A 25,184-nucleotide genomic window follows, 5' to 3' on the forward strand; every position below is an offset into this window, starting at 1 on the left:
TTTGAAGGAGGAACCATATCAGAAAAAGTAGGAGACTCTGGTTGCTCAGTTTCTTCTTCTTTTTCTTTAGGTTGATAAAAAGGATTTGGAATGATAGGAGTGAAATCTACTCCTTTGAAAGATGATGAGGTAGAATTTCTTGAAGGTTGAAAAGAATTCTTAGTTCTTTCTTCAGATCTAGAAGATCTAGAAGAGTTAGATCTTGGAATTCTAGATGAAGATCCTTGGAAGATAACCTTAGCTTTTCCATCAGAAAAAGTTAAAATTTTATTTGGAATAGAATTTGTTTGAGCTGGAGTTGGAGCTTGAATATTATCAAAATTCTATTCTAAATTTCTGGATTGAAGATTCCAGGGAATTCTTTTAGGAATTTCAACACTTGAATGAAAAGGATTGACTTCAACCAAAAGACTTTCTTCTTTTGGAGAAGATCTAAGAGCACCAATATTGAGTTGAGTATTCATGAGTTTGTAATAGATTCTGTAAATAACAGCAAAGGCATTTGAACGACTATCAAACTCAAGATTTCGAGTTTGAATATGAAGATTTAGAGCATTTAAAATTGCTCCATCTAAGAGTTTTATTGAGAAATTTGGGTAACAGTTTGAAAAAACTAGACCACTTTTAAAATTTGATTCAAGTAATGAAAGTAGAGAGTTTTTGAAATTGAGATGTCTCTTATCTCTAAGAGTAATTAAAATTGGAATGTCTAAACCAAGTCTAAACAAAGGTTTAAAAGCAATTTGAACTAAACCAACATGAAGATATTTAAATCTCTTTCTATGAGATTCAATTGATTCTTTTGAAAATAAATTAATAAATGCATTTGAACTATTAATTGAAACGGTTCGTTCAAAAGTTTTGATAACATAATTTTGAGTAAAGTCAAATTTTCCTATTTCATAGATAGAATGTTTATCTATCTTTGGAATAGTCCAATTTTGAAGTTGTTGTTCAATTTTTGCAATTTGAAGTTCATTTGAATTGAAATCATTTGATGCAGATGCAGATAAATTTGATGCATTGTCAACTTCTTCTTCATTTTGATAAACATTTGAACTATTTTCATTTTGATTTTGTGATCTATTTCTAGACCTAGATCTCCTTAGCCAGTTAGAAACCGAAGACATAATTGAAGAAATGAAATCAAATTAAAATTACACAATAAAACAGTAAAATAGGATAAATCGGGTTCTTACCAAGCCTACAAACGGGACCACCTATACGGGTGACCAACGTCTACAGGGCTGACCAACGTCTATTCAGCAGACATCTAGGGTAAAACCAAACTCACCTATTTTGAACAGTGCCTATCGTGTAAGATTAAACTAATCTCACTTATTTACTTATGGCTCTGATACCATTAAAGACCCTGTGGAATAGGAGATGAAATAGAAGAACAAAAATTTATGAAAATAGATAATTTTATTGAAAATTGAAGAAGATTAAAATATTACAATGATAATTGAAAGGTATTTGAGAGAACAAATTACAAAGAAAAGTAAAACTTTTTCTTGCTGAATTCGCTCTGCCTTGAAATGAAATCTTGAACTCTTTTTATAATGAAGTCCGGATTTGAAATTTCTTTCATTTGAGAGAAAGAATCTTGAAGAAAAGAAGTGGATGACATCATAATGAGGCATCTTGAAAAGCAGCATCAACTTTAGTCAAAAGTTTCCAATTTTTGACTTTCTTTAATAAAGATATTCTTTTTTCTTTATTAAAGTAGGATTTGATGTCTGACACAAAGTTGATGGGAATCTTGACAAATGTTGGACCGCTGATTTTGAATTGGACAGAGATTAAGCAAAATCTCTCTTGATTTGTAGACCCTAAATTTTCTTAATTCGTCGAGAAAACTGGGTCCATATAGTCATTTTGAAGTTTTCTTTGAAGCTTTAGCAGCCTTTTTTTGAGCAAGATACTTGGTGTAGTCATCACCTAGATCAACTAAGTCATCACCATTGTCGGTCTCTTGAGAGTATTGAGATTCTTCATCTTGATCAGATTCATTTGTTTTTGAAGATCCTTGTTTAGAAATTTGATCATAAATTTCTAACAATTCTTTAGGATCTTTACATTTTGATAACATTGCAATGATTCTTTGTTTTTCAGTCAAAAAATCAGCTTGATCTTCTTGTTCTTTCTTTGAAAATTTAGGTACACCTAAATTTTGTTGTTCTTGAATCCATGATTGAACTGCTTTTGGGCAACAATTTGTTTCTTTGAATTTTGCCCACCATTTGATCTTGAATCTTCTTGTAATTTTGTGGGTTGAGAACATATCTTGAAGATTTTCATAATAGAAAAAATCCCAACAGAAAATCCATGACACTTTCATATTGAAAGCAAATTGAAACAAAAGATTTTCTTGAGGCTTAAGAAAGGATTTTGCCTCTCTTTTGAAGTAGTCATAACCTTGAAGAACTAGACTGGGTAAAATTTGTTCTTCAATTCCATGGTACTGAAACCAATTTTGAAACCAACTTGGAAAATGAGGGTTACAATTTTGATTAAAAATAATGAACCAAGAATGAGTAACAGGTCTAAAAAGAAGAACCTTATACCAAGCATTCTGGTAATCAAAATAATTGAAAGTTTCTTGACAAGTAAAAAATGTTTTTGAGAGACGAAGTCTCTTTTCTTCCCAAGGATTCTGTCCCCAGTCTTCATAAGACAGAATTCTTGTAATTGAAATTTTTGAAAACATGATTTTTGATTTATCTCTTGGTTCAGGAGTAAGAGTAATAATTGCAGAACCAGTCAAAAGAAGAATGGTTTCATAATAATCTCTGGTTTTTTGAATATTTGAAGGCATGAACCAAAAATTTTCTGGAAGAATACTTTCAAGGCAATCATCAAGACCGCCATATCTATTGATCCAAGAACTTTCCATTGTAAGAACACAGTCGGAAAGAATCTTAGTGAAATATTTGAAAGAGTTTGGAGGGTTAATTTGGGGAAGTTTGCCGGAACTTTGGACGGCTTTTTTGAAGTTTGAAGGGGTTGAGGACTCAGCTTTTTGCTTGAGTTTATTTTGATCAGGTTTTTTGATAAAAGTTGAGAGCGTATTTTAGGAAGATGAAGCTTCCTTTTGATCCTTTGGGGGATCTTCAAAGAAAGGAATAGAGCCTTTCTTCTTTCTTGAAGTCTTAGTTTGAAAAGGATTTTGAGAATCCTCTTCTTCTTCAACTTTCTTAGCCTAACTCATTTTTCTCACTCTTTTGAATGAATTCTCTTGTGAGGAAATCTGCCAAGAAGTTTGATTTTCCATGAATATATAGAATTTTGAAATCAAATCAGGACAAAATTGCCTGCTATCTTGCAAAGATTTATTTGGAAACAAGATTTTTTACATCTTTTTGTAAAACATCTTTTGAGACTTTGCAATCTATTTTTAAAATAAATTTTTTATTGATCAAATCATCTTGAAATTTTGAGATACAGAGAACTATTGAAAGAATCTCTTTTTTGATAGTTGAATAGTTGATTTGAGGTCCAGACCAGACTCCACTATGAAATCTGACTAACTGTTCTTTTGACGATCCTAGGGGTAATTGTTTTAACACACCACCGAATCCAATGTTTGAGGCGTCTGTTTCGAAGATAATTGAGGCTGTGGGACCAAGGATTGAAAGACAGGGAATATTTTTGACCAACTTTTTCACCTTTTGAACTGCATGCGTACACTCGTGATTCCATGGGTCAGGGTTATTTTGTAATCTTTTGAATAATGGGGCACAGATTTGACGGATGTCTTTGACAAAATCAGCCACATAATTGACACAACCTAAAAAACGTTGCAAACTTATTTTTTCTTTAATTTCTTCTGAAAATTTGTCAGTGAAATCAAGACTTCTTTGAATTGGAATAATTGAAGAATTTTGAATAATATGATCAAGAAAACGAATTTTTGTTTGAAACAAAACAATCTTTTTAGCAGAAACTGCTAAACCATTTTTCTTGATAACATATATGAATGTATGAATATGCTTGAAGTGTTGTTCAATAGATTTTGAAAAAATGAGAACATCATCAATGTAAAAAATAATGAAATCTGAGAATGAATTAAAAATATCATTCATGATATTTTGAAATTCACAAGGAGCATTTTTGAGACCAAAAGGCATAACATTCCATTCGTATTGACCAAAAGGAACATTAAATGCAGTTTTATATCTATCTTCTTCTTTAATTTGAACTTGCCAGAATCCTGACTTCATATCAAATTTTGAGAAGATGATAGCTTTTGAAAGACGATTCAGAAGATCTTTCTTCTGAGGAATTGGATATCGAATCCATTGAAGAGCAGCATTGAGTGGTTTATAATTGATAACAAGGCATGGAACACCTCTTTCGATTTCAGCAGAATTGTTAACATAAAATGCAGAACAACTCCATGGAGACTTACTTGGACGAATTAAATTATTCTCAAGTAGATCATTGATTTCCTTGATACAAAAATCAAGTAATTCTTTTTTCATTTGAATAGGACAAGATTTTGTAGGAATATTGGATTCATGAAAATCAGAATTGTAAGGAAGAGAAACAATATGTTTTTTCCTATCCCAAAAAGCATTTGGAATGGTTGAACAAATTTCTTGTTCAATTTTCTTTTGTAAATTTGAAATTTGATTTTTGATAGAAGAATCTTCTTCTAATCTTTTTTTCAGTTTTTTGAAAAGAAATTTCTTCTTTGCGAAACTGAACATGATTTCTTTTTAGATTGATATTATGAATAATTTTTGAAATTGCAGCTTCCTTTAAAGAATTAACATCTTTATAAGAAGGGGAATTTGAAAATTCAAAATGAATTTTCTTTCCAAAAATTTTTGTAATTAATCCTTTATAATCAGCTTTAAAAGGATAAATTTGAACAATAAAAGGAGTACCAAGAATAACATCTTGATCCAAGTCTTTTACTAAATAAAAAATATTTTTGAAGCAAATATTTGAATTACAAACATGAGCTTTTGAGATTTTATAATTAATATATATATAATTAGTTTAATAAATTCTAAAATTAAAAGCAAAATTTGACCGACCAATTTTTATTCTCATTTGATTTTCCCACCCTTTCGAATTTTCCCTTCCCACCAACTTTTCCATTCTCTCTAAAGTATCCAATTCCCAATTATTTTCACAGCCACAACCCACAACCACCCAACCCTGTTGCAAAAGAGTTTGAGATCATTTGTCCAATTTTTTGTTTACCAATTTGTCGTATATTCAAATAATTATTGACACATCATTTTAAATTAATATGTTCAATATTTCTCTAACTACACCTTATACCTAAAAATATGTGAGATTTTAATGTAGAATAATTAGTGGTTAGCAAATTGGACAGCAAAAATTGGAAAACAAATCTATCTCGTTGCGAAAACCTCTATTTTCGTTATTCTCCATAGCCTCCATTTTGAATTTTTGGAACTCCACGTTATGATTGGATAAAACTTTCAAACCGAGTTGGACCGAACCAGATCCGACTCAAACAGGATTGAATTAAGTTAAGTACTCGAATATGTATCTGAATCGAGAAACTATAGACCAAGAACCAAAGAACCAAATAAATACCAAATCTTTCTAATTTTGTAATTTATTTATATTAAATAAGCCAAATTATTTTATTTTTATCTAAATAAATTTGCTAACAAATTAATTTAACCCAAAACCTAAATATGATTTTCATATTTCTAATTTCCACCCCAAACCCAATTTAATCAAATTGACATAAGTTTTACCAATATCTATCATTTTACCATAGGGTCGTTTCCATATTTCTGGAGCAATCAAATTGGAAGCCCGACTATGCCTCTCTTTATCATTGTGAGCTCGTTACATTTCTCTTCACATGATTCTAACAATCAAATCTATGAAACACTCAACAAAGAGAGGTGCAAAACATATATAAGATTAGACTACATTATTTTATAAGAATTGAGATTAAAATTATCATTAGTTGAATTAATGTAGTTGTATTTTAGATATTCAAAAATTTAAGTATTGTATGGAGCCCTGGACTAAATGGAATCGAACCGAATTGAATCAAATAAAATAAAACCCGAACGGTTGTATAATTAAATTTGGACCCAATGGTTCCACTTATTAAAACCCCGAAAATTCGATCGAATACAAATTGGACCATGTCCATCGATTCTCCACGTATCAACAAATATTGAAATTTATACACAAAAATCCAACCACCCATATGGAATCCATTGCTTCCATGTACTTCTCTTCTTCTATCCCAATTTTCTCCCTAAATGCAAAGATTCTTCTATCCATTGCCTCATCCGCTTCCCCGTCTCTCCTTAGTTCCCCAATTTTGCCGTTTTGATTTCACCCCCATTTTTATTATTTTAGCTGCTAATACTTTTTTAACATTTTCCTTTTCAAATGATGAGAGTGGACCCTATTTCAAACCGAACTCCACAGAGTCCAGCCTCATTACCATCCTCAGCAATCTTACTCTCTCGGGTATTTGGAAGTTAATTTACCAACGATTTGTATAGTTTTAGAGATCGTTAGGTTAGTTTTTTCGTTTGGTATTTAGAATTTAACTGGTGAGTTGTATAAGTTTTTGAAGATACAAGGATGATTTCGACTGGACATTTATAATTTAATTAGTAATTTGTATGAATTTTGAAGATACAATGGTCATTCTGTATATGATATCAATAATACAATCGGTGTACTTCCTGATTATATTTTGATGGGTGTATTTCACTCATACTTTAGGTACCATCTAAACTTGATATTTAGCTTATTCTTATGAGTTTCAGAGCATTTAACGTGTTTTTTTTTTTTTTTTTTTTATGTTGTGGTATAGGTTGATGAGATTAAAGGAAATAAGCAAAAAAGTTGACAAAATTGGATAAAATGGCTAAGTTGTAAGAGATCCAAATTTCGGGGACCAATACTTACACACTCAAAAGTTTTGTTGAACTTCATGACGAAGATTTGAGAATGCTATAGGTCAATTGGATACAATTAGAAATCAAAAGGAATGAAATATAAACAAGAAATGGACATTGCATTGATTTTTTAACCGCTTAAGTACGCTCCGAATTTTCAGCTCAAGATTAAAACTCATTTTTGACCCAGTAAACATTCGAATCGGAAAATAGCTATTTGAAGCAAAGTTAAAGCCTTTTGAGTTAGTTTTACAACCCAACTTGAATTGCCTCAATAGGAAATCAGGAGGAAAATTTATAATAAAAATACTAAAGAAAACGCTGTGCTGATTTCCTACTTGAGAGGTGGCATAGAGACGAGGCACCGCAGCACCACTACATGGCATTGAGGAGCCACCTGGGTGCGTCTAGGATACATTTTTGGCCCTTTTTGAAGCCATAAAAACCATACTTTCTACACATGAAGGAAGCACCTATGAATATATTTTTTTTTTCACATTTTGAGATGGGGATTCTACACATTGAGAAGCAAGAACACAAATTAGAGAATTAGAGAGCAAATTTAAAATGAGAAAAACAATCATTCAAGGGTTTGAAATCAAGATTTGGAGCGAAAAGAAGAACTTGGTGCAAAATTCATCTACTCCTCTACATCTAAATTCAAAACCCAGTGATAGACCTCACTATTGTTATTTCTTTTTCTTCCTCTATTATGAATGGTTAAAATTCTTGTTAGGGCAATAATGTGACCTTATTGGGATCCTTTATGCTTTTAATTAGGATTCTTGGTTTTTTTTTTCTCTGTGTTGATTTTACTATGGATTTAATGCATTAAATTACTTGATCACCAATTTGATGATTTTGTGAATCCTTTACAAATAGAGATTTGAATTTAAAATTTAGATCATATAGTAAAATTCGGTAAGTAGGTATAATGAGTAAGGATACTTATCAGTAAAATTATTTGTTGATTTTAGTGAATAATTCAATTGCAGTGGTATTCAAAATGTTTCTAGGCTGAGATGTTTTTATGAAATGGTAAAATTAATGTATAGATAATATGAAGTGTTATATATTAATCTCAAAGACAATTTTGGTATCCATATAATTTATCTAAAAAAGTTGTTAAAAATTGAAGTTCAGGACATCGATTAATTTTTATCAAAATTTATTATAAATCTATCATTAAGTTAAACCATACATTGACTTAATCACTGATTAGTAAATTAGAAATAATAAAGAATCAAATCATCGAGTCTCAAAATTTGAAAATTAAATTTGAGATATCGGTATTTAGAACTCATTAGATGACTTTAGACCCATCTTAGAGTTCTAAATATTTTTGTCCTGTCATTACTTAAATCCTAAATACACAGAGGAACGGAAAAAAAAAACGTAGAATTGATTAATTAAAAGTGTTTATTTATTATTATTTTTTGGGTAATTGCTTGAATCCCAAATAATCAGACCCGGGCTGTCAAATTCTGCTAATTTCATTTAATTGATTTAAAGTACAGTAAAAAATAATAATAAAATAATAATTGAAAAAAAAAATCCCCGAATCACAAATAATTATCACCGAAATGGGAATTATTTAATGACTGATTTATTATTATTATTATTATTATTATTATTATTATTATTATTATTATTTAAACCTTGGCAACCAATCAGGACTTTCCTCTTCCTTTCCTTCTTTCAGTTCTCGTATTAAAAACAGAACTTCTTTCCCTCCGAAATCCTTTCGTTCTTCCTATTCCACGTCAGACAATTATTCCATATGAACAACCAATCAGGAAATCATATTCTATACGCATAAACAGAGATTGTGCATGAAAAGTGTAATGACCTAACTCTATCAGAATAGTAATCCTCTTCTAACTCTATCCATCTATCTCTCTCCGTATATAATACTCCTAATCAATACAATATCTCTGCGTTTAATTCTACCATTACTTCCAGAAACAATTGACAAAGGCAAACACGTTGTCATGGCCGCACAAGAAGGTTCTACTTTTCATGTTGAAGAAAATATTCCGCCCGGTTACCGATTCAAGCCGACCGACAAGGAGTTGTTACACTACTTGAACCTCAGGATTCTGAATAAACGTATATCGATTGATGCCATAAAAGATGTTGATCTCTACAAGTACCATCCCAATGATCTTTGTCGTAAGTTTCTTTATTTCTCGTTGTTTCTTGATGGTTCTTTTAATATTATCACTTATACTTACGTTCTTTGGAATTTATTAATGTGATTGTCAGAAAGCGGGACGAATGGAACACATGAGAGCTACTTTTTTACTTTTAGAACTAGGAAGTATCATAAAGGTGGTCGGCCGGACCGAACAGCAGCTGATGGCTACTGGAAAGCCACCGGAGGCGACATCATTGTCCAAAGCAATGGCCAAGAAGTTGGACGGAAAAAGGTGCTCGTCTATTATGAAAGGAAATCTGATAATAACAATAAAGGAACGAAAACTAACTGGATAATGCATGAGTTTACGATTCATCAAATGAAGGACGTCGCATGCTCTTCCACAAATGCGATTCCGGATGAGAAGACGGTATGTTAAAGTTTTCATCTTCTTTGGTTAAATAATTGCGTTCGTTTATTATTGTTGTTTGGATAATTGCTTGAAAGCCCATATAAGGTTCTTTAATTGAAACTTGATGGTACGTGTCTATAAATATATATTAATCGATCAGTTCATATATATTACTGTTAGGAATGAATTGAAATTTTAACCAATAATTCTTGGTGGTTTTTTCCTTTTTTTTTAGTTCTTTTTTTAAACCTATCAAACAATTCATAAATTTTTATATTTATGTAACACGAATTTGTTTCATATTTTTGCAGTTGGATAAGTGCGTATGTAGAATTTACTATAGAACATCAAAATCGAGCAAAAACGTAGAGCAAGACACACAAAGAAACATGATCCCAATTCAAGAAACTGATGTCCCTGATGCAAATTTGGCTGCAGCATTGTTTTATCACAATCCTGCACCTGCCTTTGATCAGTCGTCCTTGTATGGTGCTTATCTTCCCGACCCACAAGCAAGCATTAACGATCAATATCAGTTGGTCCATGAACCTGTTACGTACACGCATGGAGAAATGGCAATGCAATTGCAAAGTAATATTCTTCAATCTCCTCAACCTTTTGCGCACATTCCTGGTGATCAGTATTATCCTTCGATTCCACCTGAGACTGGTATTCAAAACAATGATCAGTATAATCCTTTGATTCCACCTGAGACTAGTATTCAAAGCAATGACCAGTATCAACCTATTACACACATTAATGGTGATTATGGTGATTTGTTGGATATCACGACTCCATATTTTTCGTCTCTATTTGGTTTTCTACAGCCATTGGATGATAATATAATGGATTCTCTTTTGGGTGATTTGTCCAATGCCCAATTAGAGTCTTCGCCAATCCCACCTGGTCAATCAATTACACAAACACATGGCGTTGTGGGTGGCTCGAGTACAAGTAATTTTGCAGCTTCCACTGAGGACTTTTATTTATCTTCTCCTCCAATAGAATGGCGTGAGTAAATTTGGTTGCAAAGTTACTGGATCTGCACTTGAGGACAGAATGTGAAAATCTTCGATCAAGAGAAGAATGCCATTTTTTGCAATTTTTCTAAGAATTTAAACTGTTAATTATGTAATTTTGCGGAAATATTAAATATCACTTCAAATTGTTCAATTGCTGGATGGTGTATGAGCACCAATCTATCGATCAATTTTTGTTGTTACTTGAGATAGAAAATTGTTTTTTTCATCCAAACATTAGAGTGAGTAATTTAGCATTTTTCAATATTTATTTTGAAGAGAGTATTTTCAATATTATTGACTGATGGATATTAGTGTAATTTTAGTTTATTCATCCAGTACAAGAATGATTGTTTATTGGGATTTCGAAGTTAGAACAGTTTGGGGTCGTTCCAAGCTCTCACTTTTGATGAGGGGTGATTTTTATTTGTGAACAAAATTTTAATGAAATTATTAGAATTTAATTAATTTGTCTGCATTTGACTATTATAGTCAATATACTTTTATTATGTCACCGATCTTCAATTTTAGTTTTCGCTCTCTTTGTTGCATTCGAGATTGATTAAAATTTTTATATAATCCATGAGAGACATGTAATCTAAAGACATTATCATAACCTTGATGTTAAGTGATCATATTGTTATAAAATATGATAACATTCATAAAATTTGAAAATAAATAGATATTCATTCATTAAATTGAGACAATTTATTTATTTATTTATTTTATGACGAAACTGAAATTTTTGTTAAATGTTCAATGATGGATGAAATTTACCGTTGACAATGGGAAATCCAACCATTGTTGTTTTCTATTTTTCATTTCTTTGATAGATACCAGGTTGAAAATATTACAGGAAATCCTACTGGAGGATGATTTGGTCTTTGAGTTTTGGGTGAAATGTCAATTAAGTCACTTAACTTTAATATGTTTCAATCAAACTATTAAACTTCAATATCCTTTTAATGTCAAACACTCTAATGGTTCAGTTACCAAACTTAACGGTCCAATCCAATGAGGGAAATACTGACAACATCCAAGTGAATATACCTCTTAATTCAAACCTTGAAAATATTCATAAATGGCAAAAAAATGTCATATAATAGACATTACCTATTACAATTATTCCCATTGATGTTTTATAACATAAAGTTGTCTACAATAAGATCTAAATCTAAATTCACAATAAATTCTCGTTCGAAGTTAATTGTTATACATAATACAATCAACATTTAGCAAGAAAATCATCATCCATTTTATCGCTCTTGTGAAGAAAAATAACAATATTTTTCCTTTAGTGGCAGAAAGTCATTTTTGTTTCATTTTAAAATCTAAATGTTAAAACCTCAAATTCAACAATTTAACAATTTATCAAACAATTAACAATATTAAAATTAATCAACAATCCGACATGAATCCTAAATCAACTTATACTCCAACATAAAATGCAAATCAAGTTGTTAAAGGTCAAGAGAAGTATGTGCTTGGGTAGTTTGTTGCGATGTTAAAGTGACTGGAAAATTAAAGTCGCAATAAATTGAAACTTCTTACGATAGTTTCAAGAATAAACCAAATCTATAAATCAAACACTTTAAAAGGAGTATTTAAAAAATTAAAATTAAATAACGGGAAAAAAGTAAAATTAAATAACGGCATAATAATTAAGTCAAACTCCAGTCTTGGCATGTAGTTCCTTCCATACGAATACTGTAACGATCATATAATAATAATAATAAATTAGAGAGCTGGAGGAAGCAAAATGGTACAGGTCGCAAATTTAGACAACATGTTCGCTAAAATTATATACCGTAATTGCATGGATGCGTTCAAGTAATAAAACGGACTTGTAAGTCCGAGTATCGAAACCTCAAGGAGTTTTTTTTTTAATTACACAATTATTTACTCAATTTTAATTAAATGAGAGAAGGAAAAGAAAATGGATTTGAAGATCTATTAAAAAAACAATTATGAAAGAGAAGGAATTTTGGTTTATAAATGAGTTGGAATTTACGATGTCACTTAACCATTGTTTCTTTAATAGCTCAATAAATCGAAAATGCAAACTACCAAGTTGCAATGTTAGACCCCCCCCCCTCCCTCCTTTCCAAGTTTATTTAATTACCTTTCTCGAGAGCATTTAACCTCAATCGATTGGTTTTACCCACTATATCTTTATGTTGATAAAAATCCGACCAATCACATTAAATCTGTAATGAACATATCTCAATTGGCCATCTAGGGTTCGAAGTATATATCTATCTCCTAAAACTACCTACACCATTAATTATTTTGGTCAAGAATACACAACAATTTCTCAATAATTGCACAAATCACCTATTGGCCACATACATGAAAATTTAAGCACAACAATAAATGCACAATAACAATAGTAATTAAAGTATTAAATGATGATTATTGACATTAATTAAACTTGGGTCGAGTTACACCATAACTCCCATCATTAAACACTTAGCCCACTGCGAAATAGAAGCATAAAAAGGAAACAAAGAAAGAACCATTGCAAAATGAAGAAGAAAATATAAAAATATAAGATAATGGATGAAAACCGTTCCACGAATATATTCTTAAAGATATGAGGGATTGAAATCTGAATATTCCTTTCAAACTCCCAAATTTTGATAGATATTCTGTCTTTCTTCTTGATTCTTCTCTCCTTGAATATTTTTTAAGTGTTCTTCCACTGAGTATTGCCCTAAGAGTGACAAAATAATGGTATATAAATGGCCAAAAATTGCCCAAGGTGAAATTTTAAAGGAAGTCCCAAAATTTACGAGGAACAAGCAAAATGGCTAGCCAAAAGGTGGCATGCAACACCATGAGACCATTTTGGTCTAGGTAAATCAAATAGCATTCCCACGTGCGCCTTCTAATTGTGAGTTCAATTTAATTCAAGAAGCATATTGTCGTAATGAGTTTCGGGTATATTTCAGTATACTCATTAATTTTCAACCTTTAATTGAGTTTTTTCCCCTAGGTTTAGGGGAACAAGTAAAGAAAAAAGGTATAAAAGTACAGAGACTCCAGTTTGTGGTCGGCCTCAATGGCTCTGTGGACGGTTGGCTAGGGAAAGATCTGGGGTTAAAAGAATTTGGAAATTTCAAATTTCAAATTTGGTTTTCAATATGAGACAATTTCTCAAATTGACGGGTGGCTCACGTTGAAGAAAAGAAAGGATGAAAGATGGATGGCTCACGTTGAAGAAGATAAACGATGAAAGATGGGTTGGTCTTATTTTGGGCGAAAAATTTAAAAAAAAAAACAAAATTGGGCCAAGTAAATTGGTTATTGGTGGTTTATAGACTACATTTAAGACATTTATTTATGGAAGAATTTCATTTTTAAGAGATTAAGTATGATGGCAGTGGTAAAAATTAATTTACTAGTTCAAGTGGCCCAAACATAGACAGGGTCTACATATGATTCAACCGCGTCGTCATCGGCCCAACTCATTGTAACAATCGACCTGTATACACAATCCATGACCTATATGTCAATTCGAAATCTCCGATAATCTATCTTCCAGATAGTTCACGTTACGATCTATCCAGATCTGGTGAGAGTTATCTACAAACGGATTTGATATTTCAACTGAACATATTGGATTAGATTTGGCTCTAACTAACCACGAAATCATGGAGAATCCCCGCCAATCCCTCCTAGACGGTTATCCCACTCCTATAAATTCAGCAGTCGGTCAAGCGTTCAGGTATCAGAATCCACTAGACTCCAATTCATTTCTTCTTTCTTCCGTCTGACATTTATCAAACTTTCAACAAGATTTATTGACTTGACCGTCGGAGGGTCTTCAGTCGACACCATACCGGTGTCTTTTTAAGATCTTTTTACTATAATTTTCCTTTGTTCTATTTTTCTTGAAGTTCCATAGGATTGCTAGTGGCCCACTTGATCCGATTTCTTGGCCGCAGAAATTACCGTCTACAATGATCAATTTCAAAATTAAGAAATAAAGTTTAAAACTTCAAAAATAAGATATTAATTAAATTTTATTTATGAAATAATTAACAAAAAATACATTTTATTAATAAAATATACTAAGTTCACAATTTTATTCAATTTGATCACAAAGTATTGAATTAATTGTTTACAAATTATTTTCGAGTCTCAAATTAAAAATTTTGTAGGTCACAAATAATTTCACAATCCAAAAATAAAATTTTTATAGGTCATAATTTATTAATGCTCTAAACAACATAAAGTGTGGCTAGGCATGGAGTCAAAGTTTCAAACTTCACAAGTTTAAACAAGTCTAGATGAGGCTTAGGGGTAAAAAAAATGTTTTCTTATTTTTAATATTATTTTTACTTTTTAATCATTTTTATTATTTAATAATTAAAATAAATAATATATATCAAACATCTAAAATTATAAAATCCTATATTTAATTTATAAATCATACAATTAGTCAATCATACAATTTTTACGTTTTCAAAATGCAAAAATTAGACTATTTTTTTTAGTTTCAATTTTCATTTAGACAAATCCTATTTAACAAATTTATAGGAACTTCAAACATGTTTTCGAAGTTTTCAATAAAAGAACGAGTCTCAAAATCTTAATTACACAACGTAGATAGTATCGTAGCATAAATCTTATTTAACTATTTAGATAAAGTCATTTTTAATTTTTGTACAGATAATATCTTTTAGAAACTTGGAATTAAATTCAAAAGAATTTAAAAATAAAAAACAAAGTACAATAAAAAACTCAGAAAAAAGGAAAAACAAATTTGATAAACTAGAGTACGATAAAATATACCTTCCGATTTTTAGATAACACAAGGATTTGATGTCATAACTATATGTAACCAAAACATTTAGGATCGTAATTTTGAATCAAATCTATGAAGGAATCTTCTGGATTGCATTTGATACGATCTATTAAATATTAAAATTTAGATAAATGTTAAAATGATTAATAAACAATAAAATGAAAATGATTATTATTTATTTAAAATATTCTTCACGAATTAAATACATATATATTTATAATTAGTTTAATAAATTCTAAAATTAAAAGCAAAATTTGACCGACCAATTTTTATTCTCATTTGATTTTCCCTCCCTTTCGAATTTTCCCTTCCCACCAACTTTTCCATTCTCTCTGAAGTATCCAATTCCCAATTATTTTCACAGCCACAACCCACAACCACCCAACCCTGTTGCAAAAGAGTTGAGATCATTTGTCCAATTTTTTGTTTACCAATTTGTCGTATATTCAATTAATTATTGACACATCATTTAAATAAATATGTTCAATATTTCTCTAACTATTCCTTATACCTAAAAATAGATGACATTTTAATGTAAAATAATTAGTGGTTAGCAAATTGGACAGCGAAAATTGGAAAACAAATCTAACTCGTTGCGAAAACCTCTATTTTTGTTATTCTTTGTTAGGTCTAAAGGTGAAATTGGCGATTCTGTGGACAAAAGGACTAAATTGTAAATTTGCAAAAGTCAGTGACTCAATTGTACCATGTTATAAAAGTTAGGGACTTAGGGTGAAATTTAGCAAAGTTGTGTGGTAGGGACTAGGGTTTGAGTATTTGGTTCAAATCAAGGTCGCGACGCCAGAAGTTCGCTAGCTGCTGCTCGAGCGAGAAAAGAAGAATGGACGTCGCTCGCTCGCTGCTCGAGCAAAATACTGTTGCTCGCTCTCCGCTCGAGCGACAGTGTTATATGGAAAATCATATTTTGGATTTTTGGAAAGTTTGACACCGTCTAGAACTCCAAATTGCCCCAACTATAAATACAAAGGCCGTGAACGAAAATAATGAGGTTGCTTCATTGTGCTTATATTAGAACACATTCACATCATTGTGAAGAGATCCAAGAACACAACCAACTAGAGAATTCATCAATTTTATTCTTGTGATCTGACAACCAATATTTTGGGGAAAAACATCAAGTTTGTGAAGACAAAACACCGGTACTTCTTCATCTGTTGAGGAAGGGACTCTCTCAAAGGGGGATTGAGGGAGGTGGATGACAAGCGCAGGAACTGGACAAGAACAGGAGGTTCTTGGAATTCCACTTGGTGATACAATCAGTTAAAGGCCAGGAGGCTGTATTTGATAGCAGATTGAGCTGCAAAAGGTAGATCGAGAAGCTAGCAGGAGACTACTAGTATCTAAGGTAATAGATCGTGAGACTAGAACAACGGGTCTGACTGGGTACGGAGTTTGGCAGAATTTATACTTGCTCAATTGGTATAGTGGAACTTACTGGCTTGGTCCCGAAATTTTACCCACGTTGGGGTTTCTCCGTCATCATATCGTGAGTTGTGTTTTGTTTTGTTTTATTTTATTTACTTTATGCAAACCGGCAGTTCAACATAGGAATTAACTGGATTGTATATTTAATCACCTAGACGATTAATTAAAGTGACGTGTTGCTTTGATTAATCAATTCCGCAGTGAGGTCGAATAATAAATTGATTGGAACGTAAACTTGGGAATATCTAAAACTTGAATTTGACGTAGCATAACATTCTTCGTGAATTTCCAAGTGGTTGTAGAACATTCCTTGAACTTTCATTCTTCATAGCCTCCATTTTGAATTTTTGGAACTCCACGTTATGATTGGATAAAACTCTCGAACTGAATCGGACCGAACCAGATCCGATTCAAATAGTATTAAACTTAGCGTTCTTCTTAAGTTACGTACTCGAATATGTATCTGAATCGAGAAACTCTAGACCAAGAACTAAAGAACCAAATAAAGACCGAATCTTTCTAATTTTGTAATTTATTTATATTAAATAAGCCAAATTATTTTATTTTTTATCTAAATTAATTTAAATAAATTTTCTAACAAATTAATTTAACCCAAACCCTAAATATGATTTTCATATTTCTAATTTCCACCCTAAACCCAATTTAATCAAATTAACATAAGTTTTACCAATTTCTATCATTTTACCGTAATGTCGTTTCCATATTTCTGGAGCAATCAAGTTGGAAGCCCGACTCTGCCTCTCTTTATCATTATGAGCTCGTTACATTTCTCTTCTCATGATTTTAACAATCAAATCTATGAATTACTCAACAAAGAGAGGTGCAAAAGATAAATAAGATTAGACTACGTTATTTTATAAGAATTAAGATTAAAAATATCATTAGTTGAATTAATGTAGTTGTATTTTAGATATTCAAAAATTTAAGTATTTTATGGAGCCCTAGATTAAATGGAATCGAACCGAATTGAATCAAATAAAATAGAACCCGAACGGTTGTATAATTAAATTTGGACCCAACGGTTCTACTTATTAAAACCCCGAAAATTCGATCGAATCCAAATTGGACCATGTCCATCGATACTCCACGTATGAACAAATACTGAAATTTATACACAAAAAAAATCCAACCACCCATATGGAATCCATCGCTTCCATGTATTTCTCTTCTTCTATCCCTATTTTCTCCCTAAATGCAAAGATTCTTCTATACATTGCCTCATCCACTTCTCCGTCTTTCCTTAGTTCCCCAATTTTGCCGTTTTGATTTCATCCCTATTTTTATTATTTTAGTTGCTAATACTTTTTTAACATTTTCCTTTTCAAATGATGAGAGTGGACCCTATTTCAAACCGAACTCCACAGAGTCCAGCCTCGTTACCATCCTCAGCAATCTTACTCTCTCGGGTATTTGGAAGTTAATTTACCAACGATTTGTATAGTTTTAGAGATCGTTAGGTTATTTTTTCGTTTGGTATTTAGAATTTAATTGGTGAGTTGTATAAGGTTTTTGGAGATAGAAGGATGATTTCAACTGGACATTTATAATTTATTTAGTAATTTGTATGAATTTTGAAGATACAATGGTCATTCTGTATATGATATCAATAATACAATCGGTGTACTTCCTGATTATATTTTGATGAGTGTATCTCACTCATACTTTAGGTACCATTTAAATTTGATATTTAGCTTATTCTTACGAGTTTTAGAGCGTTTTAATGTGTTTTTTGATGTTGTGGTATAGGTTGATGAGATTGAAGGAAATAAGCAAAAAAGTTGACAAAATTGGATAACATGGCTAAGTTGTAAGAGATCCAAATTCCCGGGACCAATACTTAAACACTCAAAAGCTTTGTTGAACTTCATGATGAAGATTTGAGAATGCTATAGGTCAATTGGATACAATTAGAAGTCAAAAGGAATGAAATATAAACAAGAAATGGACATAGCGTTGATTTTTAACCGCTTAAGTACGCTCCGAATTTTCAGTTCAAGATTAAAACTCATTTTTGACCTTGTAAACATTTGAATTAGAAAATAGCTATTTGAAACAAAGTTATAGCCTTTTGAGTTAGTTTTACAACCCAACTTAAATTGTCTCAATCGGATATCAGGAGGAAAATTTATGATAAAAATACTAAAAGAAACGCTGTACTGATTTCCTACCTGAAAGGTGGCACAGAGACGAGGCGCCGCAGCACAGCTACATGGCATCGAGGCACCACCTGGGTGCGTCTAGGGTACATTTTTGGCTCTTTTTGAAACCATAAAAACCATACTTTCTACACACGAAGGAAGCACCTATAAATACAATTTTTTCACACTTTGAGATGGGCATTCTACACATTGAGAGGCAAGAACACAAATTTGAGAATTAGAGAGCAAATTTAAAATGAAAAAAACAATTATGCAAGGGTTTGAAATCGAAATTTGGAACGAGAAGAATAATTTGGTGCAAGATTCATCCACTCCTCTACATCTAAATTCAAAACCCGGTGACTGACCTCACTATTGTTATTTGTTTTTCTTCCTCTATTATGAATGGTTAAAATTCTTGTTAGGGCAATAATGTGACCTTATTGGGATCCTTTATGTTTTTAATTAGGATTCTTGGTTTTTTTTTTCTCTGTGTTGATTTTACTATGGATTTAATGCATTATGTTACTTGATAACCAATTTGATGATTTTGTGAATCCTTTACAAATAGAGATATGAATTTAAAATTTAGATCATATAGTAAAATTCGGTAAATAGGTATAATGAGTAAAGATACTTATCAGTAAAATTATTTGTTGATTTTAGTGAATAATTCAATTGCAGTGGTATTCAAAAAGTTTCTAGGCTGAGATGTTTTTATGAAATGGTAAAATTAATGTATAGATAATATGAAGTGTTATATATTAATCTCAAAGACAATTTTGGTATCTATATAATTTATCTAAAAAAGTTGATAAAAATTGAAGCTCAAGACATCGATTAATTTGTATCAAAATTTATTCTAAATCTATTATTAAGTTAAACCATGCATTGACTTAATCACTAATTAGTAAATTAGAAATAATAAAGAATCAAATCACCGAGTCTCAAAATTTGAAAACGAAGAAACATGATCCCAGTTCAAGAAACTCATGTCCCTGGTGCAAATTTGGCAGCAGCGTCGTCTTATCATTATCATAGATTCATAATCATGTACCGACACTTGATCAGTTGTCCTTGCATGGTGCTTATCTTCCCGACCAACAAGGAAGCATTGATGATCAATATCAGTTGGTTCGTGAACCATTTACGTACATGCATGGCGAAGTTGCAATTCAGAGTAATATTCTTCCATCTCCTCAACCTCTTTCGAACATTCCTGGTGATCAATGCAATGTTACTCAACCTGAGACCGGTATGCAAAGCAATGATCAGTATCGGCATGGTGATTATGGTGATGACTTGAATTTCACGACTCCATATTTCTCGCCTCTGTTTGGTTTTTTGTCTCCATTGGATGATAATATATTGGATTCTCTTTTCGCCAATTCGTCCAATGCCCAATTAGAGTCTTCGCCAATTCCACCTGGCCAATCAATTACACAAACACATGGCGTTATGGTTGGCTCCGGTAGAAGTAATTTTGCAGCTTCCACTGAGGACTTCTATTTACCTTCTCCTCCAATAGAACGGTGTGAGTAAATTTGGTTGCGAAGGTGCCGGATCTACACTTGAGGACAAAATGTTAAAATCTTCGATCAAGAGAAGAATGCCATTTTTTGCAATTTTTCTAAGAATTTAAACTTTCGATTTTGTAATGTTGCGGAAGTATTAAATATCCGCATCGAATTGTTCAATTGGTGGATGGTGTATGAGCACCAATCTATCGATTAATTTTTGTTGTTACTTGAGATAGAAAATTGTTCCTTGCATGCAAACATTAGAGTGAGTGAGTAAGCATTTTTCAATATTGTTTTGGAAGAGTATTTTCAATATTAATAACTGATGGATATTTGTGTAATTTTTAGTTTATTCATATGCTAACTATGTTACAACGAAAAAGTTGACCAATCTTATTTGAAGAAAGGTAAAAAATTTTCCCATTAGGCTATGATGGTGATATGACTTAATCATTGTCTTTTTTGAAATAGGATGCATTTGATGTTTAACATTTTCTTCCAAACGACTTTTTTTTTTCCTTTTTTCTTTTTAAATAACACTTAATTCAAGTCTTGATTTACACTTTCTTCATGGGATCTTTTTATGGGCTTCAATAATATATTTGCTACCCTTTTATGATAACCCTTTTATGATAATGCCACTTTTGAAATTTATTAACATTAGATTATTATGTATCTTTTTTGGATTGATAAAAATCACTGTCTATGGTAAAGAGTGGTGTAAAAGTACTTTTTGCTAACAATTTTTCTCTTGGAAAAAGTTTGAACTATCGATCAAATAGTGGTGTCAAGAAGGACATGTGCGAACCTCATGTAATTCGGTATAGGAAGTGTTGCGACTTAATTCGGTAATGTTTAAATTTTTGTAGAAGAATGATTGTTTATTGGGGTTTCGAGGTTAGACCAGTTTGGGGTTGTTCCAAACTGATGGGGTGATTTTTATTTGTGATCACTAATCCTTCAACAAAATCTTAAAGAAATTATTAGAATTTAATTACTAACTCTCAATTAGACTATTACAATCAATATAGTTTTATTATGTCACCGATCTTCAATTTTAATTTTCGCTCTCTTTGTTGCATTCGAGACTGGTTAAAATTTTTATATAATCCATGAGCGACATGTAATCTAAAGACATTATCATAATCTTGATGTTAAGTGATCATATTGTTATAAATATGATAACATTCATGAAACTTGAAAATAAATTGATATTCATTCATTAACTTGAGACAATTTTTTTTATTTTTTTATTATTATTATTATTTTTTTACGAAACTGAATTTTTTGCTAAATGTTCACCGATGGATGAAATCTACCACAAAACCACCTCAAAAACCTCAACTACCACAACCAATCTCGATATATTCGTATATCAATGACCTCAGAGGATTGACTTTAGTGACTGTCACTTGTCATTTTATTATATACCTTTCATGTGTGATGATACTATTGTCATAAGCTTAATTTGTCTTTAAAAAAAATGTTTTCGCTGTTGCCTCATTTTCCACTTTCACTCCAATACCCCACTGACAGTAACTCACGATGTCGTCATTCTTTCCTCTATTTTTGTAGCTCATAACGTCACTGATCTCCTACCTCACGACATCTCTTCTCTTTTTTAGCTATGTCACGATCCTTCGGCTAGAAGGAGAAATCAATTTCAGCCTTTAAATCACCGTGCGCAACTATCATGAACTACCAATGTGTGCGGCTAAATTTGGAAATTGGTGATATTACCATTGCACAACTGCCATTGTGCATGACTCGATCTATGCTGCTGTGAACTGCTAATAAATTTATCTTTGTTGAGCACGGCGACAATGATGGCCCGAAGAAATTAGGAAGAATCATTGGCAGTATTTCCTGATTCTACTTATCCTTGTTGTGTAATGCTTTGTTTCATCCATACCACTTGCGCACAACAACTAGCAGTCGAGATATATTTGGCTTCAAAGGTAGACAATGCAATAGAATTTTGTTTCTTACTAAACCACAACACAAGTGCAAAGCCAAGAAAATGACATATTTCACTAGTGCTTTTTCCATCTATGTAACCAACCCCAATCGGCATCCGAATAACTAAGTGGATCAATGTGAGTGCCCTTTGGGATGCCAAAGCTTGAAGGTTCTAATGCCACTAAGATATCTAAAAATCGCTTTTATAGCACTAATGCGTGATTCTTTACGATTTGATTGAAATTTAGCATGTAAACACACACTAAACAGAGTATCGAGTCTACTTGTGGTTAAGTGAAGAAGGAATCCGATTATCGAGTCTACTTGTGGTTAAGTGAAGAAGGAATCCGATCATACCTCAATATTTTGTTACATCAACGGAAGTACTTTCATCATATTTGTCCAATTTTATGGATGTACTCATAGAAGTGTTCATTGGCTTCAAGTCATCCATTTCAGACCTCTTTAGCATATACAATATATACTTACTTTCATTGAATAATATCCCATCACTAGTTTGCTTGATTTGGAGACCAAGGAAGAATTTAAGTTCTCCCATCATGCTCATTTTAAATTCCATGCTCACGCAATTTGCAAACTTTTCACAAAGATAGATATTAGTTGTAATAAATATAATATCATCAATATAAATGTGAACAACAATCATATCATTTTTTTGAGTTTTGATGAAAAGGGGAGTAAATCCTTTATGACAAACAAATCTAAGAATCACGTGAATAGATTCTAATCTAGCTATCGGTGTAAAGGTTTCCTGAAATTTGGTACCTTCTTCTTGATTACAACCTTGGGCTACTAATTTAGCCTTGTTAGCACAATTTTCCCATTTTTGTCTCGTTTATTTCTAAAAATCCATTTTGCTCCATGAAATTTTGATAATCTGGCCTAGTAACTAAATCTCAAACATGATTTCTTTTAAACTAATTTAGTTTTTCATGCTTAGCTAGAATCCAAAATTCATTAAATTATGATTCTTTGAAATTTTTTGGTTCAATTTGGGAAATAAAGCACAATTATTTAGATGATTTCTAGCAAAAGCTCTTGCGGTAATACCTTTGGATGGATCACCAATATTTAGTTCTTTTGGACAAACATTGATCATTTTGGTAGAGAATGATCATTTTTTATATCATTAGGTTCTACTTCACTTTGTTGAACGTTTGCTTCGTACTTGTGTTCATATTTTGGATCTTCCTTTTTTTGGTCTTGAATAATCGTTTGCTCGAAAGGAATTTTCAAACATGCATCATTAGCAATACCTTTCTCATGATCAAGAAGGTTAGTTTTATCAAAAATGACATGCATGGATTCTTCAACGACTGAAGTTCTTTTGCTAAAGGCTATGTGAGCATTGCTAGTCGAGAAATATTCTAAAGAGATTCCAATATCGGATTTCGTATCAAATTTTTCCAAATTTTTTTTTGTGTTCAAAATAAAGCATTTGCAGCCAATAAACTTGAAACGACTAACATTTGGAATTAAGATTTCTCCAAAACTCATAGGGGATTTTAGCTTTCTTTCGACTAGCTAAAGTTCTATTAACAATATAACAAGCGGTGTTAATGCCTTCAATCCAAAAGTATTTTAGCATGCTATTTTCATTTAGCATGGTTGACAAGTATATTTTATACACTTATTTGGACATAAAAATATAGGCATTTAATAATTTTCTAAGCAAATATATTCTAATTTATTGTATATTTTGTTTATTAGGTAAAACTCGATAATTGGAAGTGGAATTGAAAGAAAGAAGTGAAAAATGACGAAAATGGTGAAGTATAAAGTTTGAGGACAAAATTTAAATATCTAATAGTTGATTTGGGTCACAAGATATACTTTGAAGATTGCTAGGTGTCAATTTGATAAAACTAGAAGTTAAAAAGGAATGGAATATGATTGGACTATTAGCATAAATCGATTTTCAATTGCACAAGATATCTTCCAGATTTTTAATCAAAGATTGAGACCCACTTTTGGCATATTAAACATCCGAATTGGAAAATTTCTATGGCCAACAAAATTGCAACTCTCCGAGTTATCTTTCCAACCACTTTAGATTGCTTTAATAGAATATTAGGAGCAAAAGTTACGACCATAATATTTGCTGTGCAAATACAAAAATATGCACGCGCGAAGATAACTTTTTGTTTTTGATTGGAACTCTAGTAGAAACCAATTTGGACGTGATTTTCGACTAATTTTTTACTCTAACAAATACTTAACAGTTCTACCTCTCCTACACCTCTCATATGCATCTCATACTCCAATATTCATCAATTCATACACCAAAGGTAAGGCAAATTCATAGTTTAATTTTATGAGAGAATTGAAGGGGACTTGCAAGAATAGAGTCAAGTGAAGATTCAAACTTGATTTTTTGGACAAAGAAGAGAAGGTGCAAGTGAAAATTCATCAAGAAACCATTGAAGCGACTCAAGATTTCAAGGTTTATCTTCATCTTCATCTTCTCAATTTATCAAAAATTCTAGATATGCCTTTTCACTTAAAATGATTTATTGTAATTTCGATATGTCATACTAGTTTTATAAATTGCTAAGATGAGATGAACCATTGTTATGATAATTTTAGATTTTAATAATTTTTTTTATTTTTTTAGTTAGATTTTGGGTGTTTATTATAGCTTTTATCATTCTTTTCAATTGCTTGATTACCAATTGAATTGTTAGTGGATTTTATTATTGTCAAGAGAGACAATAGGGTTTAAGCACAATATAATAAATATTGTACGGTTCGACATAAGATAGAAATATATCTCTATGCTTTATA

General features: G+C 31.5%; 1 protein-coding gene across 1 annotated transcript in view; it reads left to right on the plus strand.

Moving 5' to 3' along the window:
• Positions 1–10,836, plus strand: part of LOC111379762 (NAC transcription factor 25-like) — a 43,657-nt gene extending 32,821 nt beyond the window's left edge. The window contains exon 2 of the mRNA XM_023003201.1: positions 9,778–10,836. Within this exon, the coding sequence (XP_022858969.1) occupies positions 9,778–10,485 (708 nt within the window). The 3' untranslated portion in view covers positions 10,486–10,836. The remainder of the gene's footprint in view (positions 1–9,777) is intronic.
• The last annotated feature ends 14,348 nt before the right edge of the window (positions 10,837–25,184 follow it).

The sequence above is a fragment of the Olea europaea genome, unplaced genomic scaffold (assembly GCF_002742605.1).
Source record: "Olea europaea var. sylvestris unplaced genomic scaffold, O_europaea_v1 scaffold203, whole genome shotgun sequence".
Lineage (NCBI taxonomy): Eukaryota > Viridiplantae > Streptophyta > Magnoliopsida > Lamiales > Oleaceae > Olea > Olea europaea.